Genomic DNA, 14,483 nt, shown 5'->3' with positions numbered 1-14,483 from the left:
CTGCTAGCTCCTACAATTGAGGAAAATTCCTGTTTATGCAGACAGATGCTTTTTTTTTAGCTTTAGCTGTAACTGGAGTCTGCAAACAACAGGATGTCCATCTCCTGCAGAGACACAGGCATACACTTGAGACTGTGCTGCTAAATCCAAGGGCGTCTTCTGGCCTTTCAGACTGGCTGTAACAAGAGCTCTGAGCTGAGGACAAGAGATGAGCACAAGATGAGGATGCTATTTCACCCCTTGCCTCTGAGTCTTCTCCTGCCCATTTCCATGGGAGCAGAATCTGGTTCAAACATCTGCTCTCCACTGCAGAGTATCACATATATCGAGTACAAGGAGAGACAAAAGCTTTCTCCGAGTAGTGGAATCTGGTCTATTTATAAATTAGCATGCAACAGAAAAGGAGGCAGCTCATTGCAGGGGGAGCTGCAAAGACCATCACAATGGATCTCCAAGTTCTCTTTATCATCCTTCTTTACAGCACAGTAACAGTAGGTCATCCTCCAAGCATCCTTGTGTCCAGTGAAAAACCCTTTAAGAAGGAGGTTGTTTACTGACATGAGCAATATATGGGCCCAGATTGACCAAGGGGAACTAAAGGACAGCTGCCTCCTGTCCCCTCTCCCCTGCTCTCCCTGAAGGCAGGGCTGGGTTTACCCCAGGTGCCTTCTTGGGACAGAATGGCAAAGTCTGGCAGATGAAGACCAAGGACAGGACACCACAGCTCTGGCAGTTTTTCCCAGTTTTGCCAGAGAACATCTCTGTAACCTTGAGCACATTCGGTCTCTGTCTTTTCCTCTGACACATGAGGCTTACTGAAGAGGTTTCATATGTTTTATTTGTAATTTAAGAGCCTTCACTGGAGGATGTCGTGAGCCCAATGCCACTGAAATCCCTTTCTACTAAGGTTAGATAGGAGTTTGACAGACTCCAGAAAGAAAAAAAGAAGTATAATCAGGTGTTGAACACATAGGAGTTCAGGGTTGCTATGCTATTTATTTCTCTCCACAATCAACTTTTCTCTAGAGAATTTAGTTTTTCTCTAATTAATGTCTTCAAACAGAAACAATGCCTTTTCTTAATCTGGATCACTTAAAAAAACTCATGAATGTGAGCAATTCTGATCAGGGACCCTGCTTTTAACATGTCTCACCAGTGCAGAGCCTGCCTGTTCAGTACGAGATGAGCACAGGCACACGTGTGTAAGTCTGGTAACAAGTCCCAGCTCAATCTAGCATTACATGATAGAGCAAACTAACTGTGGTACTTAATCCCAGAAACAATCAACATAACTATTAATTTACCAACTCTTTACTGACTGAAAGGGAAGAGGTTCAAGCTGTCATGGTTATCCCTAAAATGAATGATCAATTAAAATAGTTGTAAATGCAGGATACAATTAGTTCCTCGCCCAGGAACAGGGATAAACGGAGGCGTTACCACTGCCTTGGCTTTATTCTCATAGCAGCTCCCCTCTTTCCAGAGAGACTGCCCGTCACGTGTAGAGCCTGTGGCGGCTGGTGCCGGAAGATAGTCAGGAGAGTCACCAGAGCCGTGCTTGCTGTAGGACAAAAGAACGTGCGATCTGTGACCGGAGATAGGGACTCCCGAGGTGGCCAGTCTAAAGAACAGCTACCGGATATGGAAAATGAGGGATCCCAAGCACCGTAAGAGGAAGCCGAGGGCTAACCGATGCCGCGCTCGGACCTGCCCGGCACTCTGGGGAAGGAGGGGCGCAGGGCTGGGGAGAAGGGCGGGCGCCAAGAGACGAGCGCCTAAAGCCGAGGCTGCAGGGCCGTTTGCTGCCAGCCCCGCGGGTACCCCCCTGCCCTGTCTCCTCAGCACCGCCCGCTCCCGGCCCCGGGGGACGCCCCGCTCTGTCCCCTCAGCCCCGCTCGGGGCGGGGCCCTCCGGGGCGCCCCCGCTCCGTCCCCTCAGGCCCGCCCGCTCTGTCCCCTCGGCCTGGTCGGGGCGGGGCGCTGAGGCCGGTACCTCGCCCGAGCCGCGCCCGCCGTTGCCGTGGTGACGGGCTAAGCCGGGCCTGCGAGCGGTGGGCGCCGAGGGGCCGGGCCGGAGCCGACCCGCGGCTCGGCGCTGCCGGGCGGGCATGCACAACAAAGGCAGCGGGCGACGCGTCCCGGGCGGGCTCCGCAGGTAGGCAGGTGCGGGCGGCGGGCGGGCGGGTCCCTCTCGGCAGCCAGTCCCGCAGGACGTGTCCCCACCGCCCTGCTGTGAGGGGAGAGCGACCGGGGAGCGAGCTCCTTCCTCAGCCTCAGCCCCGGCCCCGCCGCACCTTGCGGGCGCGGGGCTGCAACAAAGGCAAATGGCTGCATGGCGGGGAGGGCTGCGGGACCACTCATGGGGCGCTCTGTGATTTATCTGTGCGCTGGGTCTCGTTCCCCGGGTCCAGCGGGGCCCCTCGGGTCCCACCGGCGGCTCGGCGCCCAGCGCGGGGACGGGAGCGGGAGATACAGGCGCTTCCCAAGCCGTTCCACACCTGCCCCGGCTGACATCTGCTCGCTGCCGGGCCCCGCATGTGCCCGCACCCCGCATTCGCTCGCTGCTCGCCCCAGCAGCCGGGGCTCCGCTGGCGCGGCGCGGCACGGAGCGCTCTGCTCTGCCCGGGAGCTGCTCCGGGCGAGCCCGGCCGCTGCTCTCGGCTCCTGAAACTGCACCCGCAGCGACAGAGAGCTTTGCAGGCGGCAGGAAAGAGCCTTGGAGGTGCCTGGGGGCTTTTTGTCCTGTGCAAGGTGGAATGTCTTGTGCTGGTACGGTACTAGGCTGAGCTCAATCGTTGGGAAGGGGGGGCTGGGCAGCAACTGTCTCTTTAAATCTGCGAGATCCCAGTGAGTCATTTCTTAATTAATTTCCATGTGATTTCAGCTCCAAGACGCATTCTCCCAAATTCATAATAGGTTTTGATACCTGAGGTGTTAGCAGGAGCATCTGTTTGAATCCAGAGAGGCAGAAGTTTTACTGCATTATTGAAAACAGAATTCCCTGGGGGAAAATCTCTCAAATCTGCTCCTACCATTTACACTGCAGCAAGGCAGCACTAGGTACATCTACACTTTAGCCTTTCCTCATTTCCTAGTAATTGTGGGACTGAAAAGCATTGTAAACAACTCTGCTTGTTTGTTGGTATTATAGTAAGGCCTGAAGGCTTGGTAGTGGTTTCTTTCACTCATGGTTCTCAAAATGCTTCACAGACATCAATTAAGACTGGGAGCACTGCTGCAAATCTGGGGAGGTTTTATTGATCTCATTTTACAGATGAAGGAGCAGATAAGAGTCCTAGAAAGATTTAAGAACCTAAGCACAGATTCAAAATTCCCTATTTAGGGTGCTGTTCCCCACCTTACTTTAAAAAATTTTCTCCTAATTTCACTGGCTGCTCCATGAGATGGTTTGGGCACTGTCAGCCACGTATGCTCTGGGATTTTGAGATACTGCTCTTGCATATTGCCAAAAATGATGCACCTTTAGTGCCATGCTGTTTAGAATAATGGTTTCTGAGTAAAACAAGTCTCTCTTACTTGGTTTGTGCTGAGGTAGAACCCAAGAGCTCTGTTGTGAACAAGGATGCATTAGGCAAGACATTGTGCATCCAGACAGCAAAGCTTACACAGAGCTGATGAGCCAGATACAGAAAGCCTGGGTGTCTGCTGTGGTTTCTTTGGCAGAATCCCTCAAAAAGAGACATGGTCTCTCCTCACTAAGGCTCTTTGAAGGGTATACTGCCAAAAGCAAAATAAGTGATTCCTATTGTGCCTGCAACTGTAAAGACTCCTGATCCTAGCCTGGTTTTTGAGTCTGTCCACTTGCTTTCATGGCCCAGACAGGAGATGGGCTGTGTTTGAGATCTGGTTCACATCCTTAGGCATTGCTTATATTGCTCTCCTTTAAGGCCTTTGACCGGAGAACCCTAGCTGCAGTCTCAGATTTAAGGCTTGCCTCTGTCTGTAGAGCACTGTACAAGATAACAACGGTAGCCCCAAATCATTTATAAAGTTTTAAGCTCCTTAAGCTTCATCTGTGTAAGAAAAGCCTACTGCAGACTAGGTGATGATGCACAGCTCCCAGCAGTCACAGAGAAAAGGGAAAGAAATGCTTTTATGGATTTTCTGAGTTTATTATCCATTGCGAGCTTGCTGAGTCTGATTTAGTCTAACAAGATAGTCTGGAAATCCTGATTTCTTAATATTTAAGTTTGTAGGAGATCAAGTTGCACTTCAAATACAGCTTCCCCAACTAAACAGTTACCATCCAACCTCAAACACCTCAGTGATGCAGGTGCAAGAAGCATTGCTGATTGATGGCAGGCAAGGTACAGCATCACAGTTGGTTTCCTTTCCAGTGTTTCAGAGGACAGTTCTTTTAGAGGAGAGTCAGTAAGCATAGCTCCAGGGCCTCCGTGGCTGGGCATCAGCCAATTACTGTCATGTCAGATTAGCCCTATGGCACATCAGCACACATTTATGTTAATACAGATGCAACATGACTGTTCCATAGTATTGATGGAATTATTGTGTTTACAGCCCTATAACATGACTAATTGAAAGGGAGGTTCTGATTACAAAACCATGGACTTCAGAGGTGATTTCTTCTGCAGCTTTTGAATGGGCCAGTTTGGAACTAAGAAATAAACTACTAGAGGACATAACCCAGTTTTTATTTTCCATTGATGCAGTTACCCTTTTGGCAAGCTCTTGGGGAAAAAAGATCCTCCATCATAAAAGAAACAGTAAGATCTTAACAGGTTTTTTCCACTTGCCAGGGTCCTGTTGCAGTATAACCTGTGCTGCTGTAGTTGTTTCTTGGCCTACAACAAAAGATGTAACCTGCCTGTGCCCTGCAGGAGTGTAGCCCTTCAAACCAGCCTGGAGATTTCCTCAGCTGCCACTGCAGTGAGCACATTCTCCTTGTCCAGAGCAGCTTGGCAGCAGTAGTCGTGGGTGTTAGTGAGATGAGGAGGCATCACATGCAGCACTCCATATCCAGGATTGGAAAGCTGTCCACAGCTTGATGAGTTTTCTGCTCCCATGTCACCTGCCAGCATTCAAGGGATGTACCCGTTTGTGTCTGGGAATAAACTGGGCACCTCTGGCCAACATCTCCACAAGTTTTGCAGTCCCTGCTTCATAATTAGCCCAGTCTCAGCTTCCATCTGTTTTTCAGTTTGCAGTGGCCCTCACAGCTGGTTCCTGGCAGCCATTATCACCTTCCAGCGCAGGAACAGCTTTAGCTCTGAGTCTTGGGAGGATGGACAGGGCTGTCAGGATTAGTGAGATAAGGAAAAATAACAAAGAGGTAGAAAACAGGTACATGGGCACAGAGAGGGAAGGTGGGCTGAGAATGTATATGACAATGAGGGCAAAATGAAGTGGCAGGTGAGAGGCACTGCAGATCCTGAGTCTTTGTGGGAGTCACAGACAAAGTGGGATGTGGAGGGAGTTGGCTTGTAGGAACAGGGTGAGAGATCTCTGCTGCCAGAGACAGATTGCATTACAGCTGCCAGCCCCTGCCCAGGCTTCAGAGTGTTCAGCCAGCCTGAGCCACTGCACAGGGCTGTGCAGCATTTATTATTTTCCAGACATCCTCCTGTAAGTTACAGCAAGAAAGGGTGAGTATCTCTGGGAGCTGTGCAGGGGTCAGTAACCTTGTCCACAGCACCGTCCCTGCCAGGGAAGGGCCGTGGGAAAACGGGTGGCGCCACAGCAGGCACCAGCATCTGTTACATGAGGAGGAGTGATTTGCTGCTCAAGGACAGAAAGGACAGTGGAAAGTCTGTGATTTCAGGAATTAGTTATGAAAAGCTGGGATCCTCGGGCTGAGGTAATAAGAATAGCTGGAGAATTAGGCAATTCCCATATTCATGAGCTGACTACAGTCCCTCTGCCAAGGCTGTATTAAATACACCAAGGGGCAGAGGAGTTTTCTGGCTTTGCTAACGGCTGCTTCAAGGTGAAGCACAAGGGGAAAAAAAATCTCCACTGTCTGCTGATATTCACTTTGCCATGTAACAGCTCAGGGCCCTTTGCAGACCTTTTAGAACCTGTGTTTATTTTTACATTCTAGAAATAACTTGTTTGGGAAATCAGTGGTATCTGTCCTAAGTATTTGTCTCCAGAAAGGGACTAATAGGTTCTAAAGCTTTTGAAAGAAACCCTGTCCTGGATAGGAAGTCAAGGAGCAGCAGTAAATTTTTTCCTACAAAGAAAAAACAAGGCTTTGTGTTTTTAGCTAGAGAGAGTGTCTACGCCCTTGCCTTTTCTGCTGTTGAAATGCTTAAAGATGTGTGTAAGCAAAAATCCATTTTTCCTTTGGGATATGAAGCTTCAGCAGATGGTGGTGGGAGTTTGCAGGCTTGGTTCTTTGTCAGTGCTTGCAGAAGCAGCCTGACTCTGCACTAGCTGTGGATGCAATGCTAGAGCTGCTCCAGTCAGACACTGTGCAGCCCATCTTGTGGCTTCCCTGGTGTCTGGGAGCAGTGCTGGCAGTCTCCTGTCAAAAGTAATTTGTTTACCACACAGCAATCCTACTGTTTCTGTAGGCATGTTTAGGAAGCCAGTTAGCAACTGAAAGATGACAGTGGCTTTGACCACAATCAAGTGATTCACAAGACTCAGAGTACACACAGCTGAACTTTTCATGCAAGGTTCTTCCCCGAGGAAAAAGGGAATTAAAGACCCTCAGACAGTGAGCAGAGACAGCTCCATTCAGACCTAGCACAGAAGTGATACACATTAATTTCTAGTATCACAGCCTGTTGGAGCTGTTGTGTCAGATTTATTTGCTGGCTTCCTAGCTTGTTGAAAAGACAACTTTCCTACCATTCCCTCTACTCAAGTCCTTACTTATCTTAAGGATCATTACATCTCAAGCATCTTTCTCAATAAACACACCTTGCAGAGAGGTCTAGAGACAGAGCAGTGGGTCAGAGTTTGGCTGGAGCAGAATTAGCACTAGCCATGGCTAGTACTGGATTGGAGCTGAGACCCCTTGACCAACAGGGTGTCAGTGCCTGGAGATATCAGTCAGCTCTGTGCTGAAACACTGCTGTTGTTTGTGGTGGTGTGGCTGATCCTACCAGCCTGCTTCTAGGAGTAGACAGAAGCAACCCCTTCCAAGGGGATATCTGTGTTGAAGGAGGCTTTCCAAGAAAGTGCCTTGTAAGAACCTGGGAGTTAACTGCTTCTCATAAAGGATCAATAGAGTTTCACTGCTAATCTGTGCTGTGGTAGTTTAACCTGAAAAAAGCCCCTCAGGCCTGAACTGAGACGTCTCAGTTACAAGCAGATAAGAGCACTCCCTCAGGAGTCCTGGTTTGTGGTGCTTAAGTGTTTTGCACTGATGTGCCCCTTTTTTTACCACAGCTGTTGCAACAGCTCTGTTCTCTGTGGACAGTCAGGGCTCAGGTTTCCACAACACAAGATAACCTGTCAGTAAGCCCCAGTGTGGCACTTCTCCTATTTAAGGGAGATACAGTTTTGGAAATTGGTGCTTTATGATTGCAGAAGCCATACCTGCAGTGGGGGAGACCTCACAACACAGTACTTCAGCTTCCCTAAAAGCTTGTTGTCATTGAAAACAAGCATCAGCGAAAGTCACAGGAGGAAAAAAGAAAAAGAAAATCTGTTTTTGAAAGAGGAATGGGTAGGCCATGGACTCCTTTGTACTGATAAGCAGCCTCTGAGCTGATCAGCTTTTTAAGATTAAGGTGCACAGCTTGCTTGTTTGATTTGCACTGGAGTTTTGGAGCACCTTCCAACAAGAAGAGTCGATGTCTCATTCCTGGCTCTGAGAACCAGGTCTGCCAACTCACCAGCCAGTCCTGTCTGTCTGTGAGGATCTTCTGCCCTTTATTCTGGGTTCTGTTCTTACCTGGGTACCACAGAGCCATGTTCCCAAGGGAGACAGTCATTGCTTGTCAACACAGTGCGGTGATATTTCTGGTCATATGCAGACAGTGGAACAATAACTCTGCAACACTTTTTATTCTGGCTCTCAGCACACTCCTCAGGCTATTCTTCATTACAGCAGTAGCATGAAATAAATCCATAAAACAGCTAACCCGGCCAGAAGCAGCTGCAGGCACTGGCATAGCCCACAACCACATCAGCAATCCTGTTCACACTTACAACAGTGCAGCATACATTAATGCATACCTTAGATATTTTTTTCATTTAGGATAGCTTTTGACCTCCATAGGAAGAAGATCCCTACTCCTCCTGGCCTGTACAGAGGGATGAGAGGGATGAGACTCAGAAACTTTATTTCCTCTTTGCCTAAAAGCCATTCTTCTACCTGTATCTCACCTCCTATAAAGAACATCAGTGCACAGTCCCTTTTGAGTGAAGTAATATTCAGATCAAAACTCCAGTTTTACCTCAAGCTAACACTACCTTAAAGAGCAATCCCTTTGAAGAATGTTTAAATATACAAATCAGCTCAAAGTTGTTGTAATAGGAAAGGCAGATGAGATTTATATCTGAAGACAAGGTCTGCTATTTCAGATGGAAATCAGAAAAATGAGGGAGGTTGACCACTAGATAGGTACTTATTAAGGGGCAGGTTTCTGTTTGCTTTCCTTGCTGGATTGTTTTGAAAGATGCAAGCACCTGTTTTTGGTGAAATGCTGAAGCACATTTCTGTGATAAGATGGCTGTGACTTTTAAGGTGCAGAAGACTTTTAAGAATGAGGCTTTTGTGCTGTTCATTGGCGAATCTGAACATGGTTACAGATGTGGATATGTGGTTGAACTTCTGAAAGGCGTACTGGGGTAAGGCCAGGTCAAGTGAGACCTCCACTTTTCCAGACCATGGTATATCTGGAAATACAACTCTTAGTCCATGGTTCCACCTGCAGGACCATAGTACACTAATTTGTAAAACAGCATTAATGATCCACTTTGGATTATCTCTGTAGATTACCATAATTATTATATGGTAAACATGTCCATGTGGAAGAGCCCTCAGCAGCCCTGTATGTGTGCAGACTGGTGTTTGCCACACATGGTATTTAGTAGCTGCATCATCCTGCTGACATCGGCATAGCTTCCGTAGGTGGAAACCATGCACAGAGTGTGGTGACAGGACATAAGAGGTTCATAAAGGTGAAAGCTGGACAAGCACACTGAGATGAAATCTTTTGCTACACACCATCTATAGGACTTCCCCAGATTGATTTGTTCCATCCAGTGCCTCTCTCTTTTAAGGGCAGTTTCCAGCTGAACCAAACTTTGCACGTGCCATGCCACTGGCTGTCACCATCAGTTGCCTCTGGGTGCCAGTGTGGCAGCTGCCCCGCTGCTTCATGCTGCAGTGCTGGGTAGTTGGACACAGTGCTGTGTGCAGTGATGAGAAATGTGCTGCCTGTGCTTCACACATCTCCTTCCACCCAATGGGAATCAGGTGCTCCACTGAGTCACTGAGACAGTGCCTGGACTGTGGGGCAGCAGGGCCTCTCACAGAGGCAAGATATCAAAGTTTGGGCAGTGAATGCTGCTTCAGGTTGAATTCCTGCCTTATAGCACAGCTCCAGCTCATAATTGATGCAGGACTGGAGCAGAGCCCTATGGGAGTGCAAGTTGCTGTGGCTTTGGGGAAGGTGGTAGTCCTCCTTCAGCTTCTTCATCAGGGATGTGTGTGGGTCAAAGGATAAGGAGTTTGTAGGAAAGCACAGAAAGATGGATTGACAGTCTTACCAGGCAACAGGATAGCAGAAGGTGCGCTGTGGCAGGAAAAGGCATTTCTTTAGCACCTAAGAGAGCGTGTGGCATGGGTGGCTGTGCTTAGGAGTGGGGAGGAGAGAGGAGTGCCAAGGCAGCAGGATAACACAGGGAGCAGGGAACAGGCAGGATGAGGTGACAGCCAGAGCTGATGAATGGAAGTTGTGTATTGACTTGGGAAGTCCTTGAATGGGAGCCCCACATACAAATGCCCGGAGCTTTTGAAAGTCAGCACATCAAGCACCGAAGCAGCAGGTGTGCAGCATGACTCCACATGAGGAAAAGCAAGCAGCAGAATGCCTGGCTCCTAAAGAGGTTGGGCTCTTACTCTACCCTATCCACTCTACCCATTTTGCCATTCCTGCTGCTGTTGGAAATACATAGCATCTGGAAAAAGCAATGCCCTTGTACAGTGCCTTTGGCTTCAGGAGAGTTCCTACAGCGTTGAATTCGCCCCATAGATTTTAATTACTCTCCACTGTGATAGTAATGAGAGCCAGTGGAATTGTACTGATTTTATTTCCTTTTAATTTGTTATGATGCTCTGGATGCAGATTAACTTTCCCAGCTCGATACATATTATTGATTCATTCTGCCTCATGTTGCAGTAAATGGCTTGAAGAGGGGTGGGCTGATTTTGCTGTAGCTTCTCCTGGTAGCTCTGCACCCCATGCAGGGTCCTCCTCACACTGGCAGTAGCAAAAATCAAGTATCCTTGCTTGCTTCCAAGCAGGTTGTTTACATCCATGCAAATGAGGGTAAACACTAGCCTGTGGTACTGCTTCTCTGTATGCAATAGTCTGGGTCTCCCAGCTGCCTTTCTGTTTGATGTACTGACTGTGAGGACAGATGAGTGGTCATCAAAGCTGCTTGTGTGGGACTACACGCTACTGAGGGGTCCTCCTCCACTTTATTTGGAAAAAGACCCAGCACTCCTTGATGCAGAGTGTTTAATGTCTTTTTTCCTCTACTCTTACATCACTGAAGTTATAATGGGGATGAGAAATTGAGCCTGTGTTCTCTCAATGCAAAACCCTAACAGAGGTTGAGATCAGGAGGCTGAGACAGTGTCTTGCTGCTTGTAACAGGGATGACTAGAAGATGATCTGCAGTCCCATTAGCAGGAGTTTGCTCCACAGGCTCAGTGACACCCCTGGCTCAGTGGAACCAGGCTGGGCATGCCAGTGCACTGATGCAAGTGCATGACCAGCCCCAGCCAGGAGCCACCTGCTATTTCTGCACCACACAACCTGCTGATCCCAGCTGCTGGTGGTTTTCTGGGCCTGGCTGCAGACCTGGTGCTCCACCTAATTGAGTTCTAATGAGGTGACAGCTCACAGGGCAGTGCAGTGCTTGGAAGCAGTAGGGGTGTCTTCTGTCCCCCGTGGTGTTCCTATCCTGCATCATCTTGGATGGGAGAGATTCAAAGAAGAAAGACAGAAATTGGACTCAGCAGTCCTGCATCCCTCCACATGCCAGCCCATTGGCACAGACTGCAGCAGGAATCCTGGTGTTCCAAGGCTCATCTTAAAAAGCTTCCTAAACCTCAGCCATGCTCAAACCACTACTGTGTGGTATTCTAACTCTGTGTGTCCTTAGAGCATGAGACCTCTGTGCCCCTCAGCGAGTCCAGAGGGACACTGACTGCATTGCCTGAGTGTCACATCACCAATCAGAAGCCATTGGGTGTCCAGATGCAGTCACTGCACTGCCAATGAGTAGCCCAACAGGTCAGTGATTATTGTCTGGTTGCTGATGATGATTGTCAGTGCCTTGGAGCCATTTCTTGGACCAGAAACTGAACCTAGGCCAGAGTAACTTTGCCTGAAATTAAAGTCTGAACAGTCCCTTCAGATGTGAAATGTTACTTGCTTCTCTTGCAAAATAATCCACCAGTTCTGTGGACAACTCTAATGCACAGGAACATGTGCACTGACCCTGCAGCCCTGGGCAAGATATAACAGTGAAGAGTAAATATCAGTTGGTTGTGTCACACAGCTGACTCCAGGACTTAGAAGCCTATATCCAGTTAAAGCAGCCAGGCAATTAACATAAAAAAGTTGAGTCTGGTCTTAACCTAGTGTGTGTAAACATGGCTGTTGTAGCTGCAAAAGAAGCCTCAAATTTATCCCTTTATTTCCATGTTGCAGAAGATGCATTTCCAAACTTTTCTGTGTGTACTTTGTCCATAGAAGCATGGTGGCAGCAATCTTCTGTTTTCCTTGATCTCCAAAGAAGCCCTACCTGCCAACATCCTGCATATGTGGGCCCCTGAACAGTGAGAAACATCTCTCACCAGCTTCATGGAAGATACTGGCAAAAATATTTGGAAAATGCATTCTAGAAGATCAGAAAATAGCATTAAGCAGAAAAACTGAGGTGAATTGGGGCACAGTGAAAAGTCAAGATACAGAGGATTAGATCCCAAACCTCATCATCCTAGGGAGTGTGGGGCAGAATCCTGCAGACCCTGAGCCATGGACACCCATCATGCATTAGCCCAGCATTGTCACTATGTCCTTGTACCTGGCAGCACTTCCTCAGGATACTTGGCATTCATTTAGAAGGAGTAAAAGCTTTGGGGCCTGGTGATTCACCAGAGAAGGTTCTTATGCTGCCTTAGGCAGAGCAGTACAAATACAGGGTTTTGGCTTAGTTCCACCATATCCTTAGAGAAAATAGAAAAGCATATAACATTTCTTTTTCTTTTTGCTCTATAGACAAAGCCAGGTTTCTCACTTAGCTGGGCCATCAGTGGCACTGAGTGTACCTTCAGCACACCAGCACCGAGGACAGAACTGGGAGAAAGGCCCTTTTACTCCCTCACTTGTACCCCAGAGAAGCAAATGTGTCTCTTCAGGCAACTTACTCTTTTGTGAACCCAGCCACTCCAGTGTCCCCAGATTTCTAGCAGACTCAATTTAATCGATTTCATATCTCTTAGGTTAAAAAAAAAACAAAAACAAATCAACAAACAAACTTTAGGAAAAATGTCTAAGTTTTCCTGCTCTTGATTTATACTATTTGCCTTCCTTTTTGTCTGGAGTAAGAAGTAGGTTGCTTTGTGCCCTTCTGTTTTTTCCACTGTTTAGGCTGGGAAATGAACTCTATCCCAGCTAAAACCAGGTGTATGTTTGAACAGGCTTCAGCTTCCACCCTTCCCCAAAAGGGTTTGCATTGAAACGGACTTTTACTATCTTTCTGAAAAAAAAGGGATTGTGTTGGAACTCGTAAAACTCTTGCTTCCCTACTTCTCTTGCAGTCATTACCTCACAGAATCACTTGAAAGGAAATGACATTTCCTCCAGGATTTGTGATTTTGTGGTTTTTGTAGTTGGTTTGGGTTTTTTTAATAATAAAGTCCTTTACTCTTACCTCCCAGTGGGAATTCCCTGAAGTACCCTCACCTGAGTGTACCTCAGAGATGATGCCTTGCTTAGAGAAAATGCTATAAATACCAGCTGGTCTCCTGCAGAAATAAAGCAAAGGAAGCCACATAGCAACTGTTGTTGTCTGGCAGGTCAGAGGGCACCGTGCCTCCTAAACCAGCTCCCAAGGGAATTGGGTCCAGTCAGGTGCCCTTTCCAGAAGAGAGCAGATGACTCTTAAAAATTTTTAAAAAGACAAGAAAGAAGGAAAAGGAGAAGAAAATAACAATGAAAGATCAAAGGCAGCTGCAAAGACAGAACTGCACACAGAGTTGTGCTGGTGGTGGGTAAAAAGAGGCATGTGTGGGTCATGGACTATTTTTCTGATACCACGGTCCTGTCCTTGCCACTTCAGAGGGGAAGGCACAGGGTCTCTCAGGGCACATGTCCCTGGGCCATGCCAGCTTGTGCTCAGACAGTGGCTTGGAGCTCTTACACCTGAACACGGGTCTCAGAATTAAGTTAATTTCAAGTAATTACACTTCAGTTTTAGGAAACCTAACCTGACTTGCCTTGGTTCTCAGAGACTGCCAGGAGAGTTCTTGCAGATGCTGGAAGGAAGTTTTATTTTGGCCTCTCACAGGTAAGTAATGGAGCTGAAACACAGGAGTTGGAGTGTCTTGTCTCAGGAGGTGGGGGAGCAGATACCAGTCTCATGTGTTACCAAGTTACAGTTTGTTCACAGCGTCTCCCACTCTGCAGCTGTGAGAGTTACACAATTCACTTCATTCACACACTTCAGGGTGAGAAGTCACAACTTCAGTTTGTGGCTTCTCCAAATGATCTTAACCTATGTCCACAAAAAGCTCAGGAGTGTAAATCAGTGTTGTGTGACCTCCTGCAGAAAGGCTATTAACAGACAGCAGGAAGAGAAAGTGCTGCCTCCATTTCAAGGCAAGGGCGAGTTGGCTTTAATTTTTAGAACACTTTCACAAGTGATTGATGCAGCAGTATTTTTGGAGAGGAGAGGAAACTGACAGTCTTCTGGTGCTATGTCAAATGTCTCCTGATGCCAGTGGTACATCAGAGTACCTTTACCAACACACTTCAGACACTGGCTAAAATCATCTGCTCTGGCTGAAGCAGGAATGGCATCTGGAAGTAAAATCTGGCTTGAGGAAATCAACAAGGCATCACAGTCTCCATATTCATTAGGATCTTAAGTCAAAGGCTGTCTTGTGTTCAGCTGTCTTAAGGATCTAGAGGTGCTGTATCATCAGCACCTCACAAATTCCTAGGTGCCTGGTGGGGGACAAAGGAAGGCAATGGAAACCAGAGCTGGAGCTGAGAATAGTGAGGCCAGTTTCCATCATCACCAGCTGGA

At 47.8% G+C, this 14,483-nt stretch overlaps 1 protein-coding gene across 4 annotated transcripts in view; it reads left to right on the top strand.

Annotated features, from left to right (window-relative positions):
* The first annotated feature begins 1,556 nt into the window (after nt 1-1,556).
* The window catches only part of LOC115905996 (rho guanine nucleotide exchange factor 17-like), a 45,193-nt gene continuing 32,266 nt past the window's right edge, over nt 1,557-14,483 (top strand). Inside the window, exon 1 of one of the 4 annotated variants that reach the window (XM_030952795.1) lies at nt 1,557-1,667. Coding sequence is in view for 1 of the 4 variants with exons in the window: in XM_030952797.1 (XP_030808657.1) it covers nt 2,108-2,154 (47 nt within the window). In the remaining 3 variants the exon portion in view is untranslated. Of the gene's footprint in view, nt 1,668-2,055; nt 2,155-14,483 lie in introns of those variants that run through there. The other 3 variants (XM_030952794.1, XM_030952797.1, XM_030952796.1) reach the window with 3 other exon arrangements.

The sequence above is a fragment of the Camarhynchus parvulus genome, chromosome 7 (assembly GCF_901933205.1).
Source record: "Camarhynchus parvulus chromosome 7, STF_HiC, whole genome shotgun sequence".
Classification (NCBI taxonomy): Eukaryota; Metazoa; Chordata; class Aves; order Passeriformes; family Thraupidae; genus Camarhynchus; species Camarhynchus parvulus.
The sequence above is the reverse complement of the archived record's forward strand: the minus strand, read 5'-3'. Positions and strand labels throughout refer to the sequence as shown.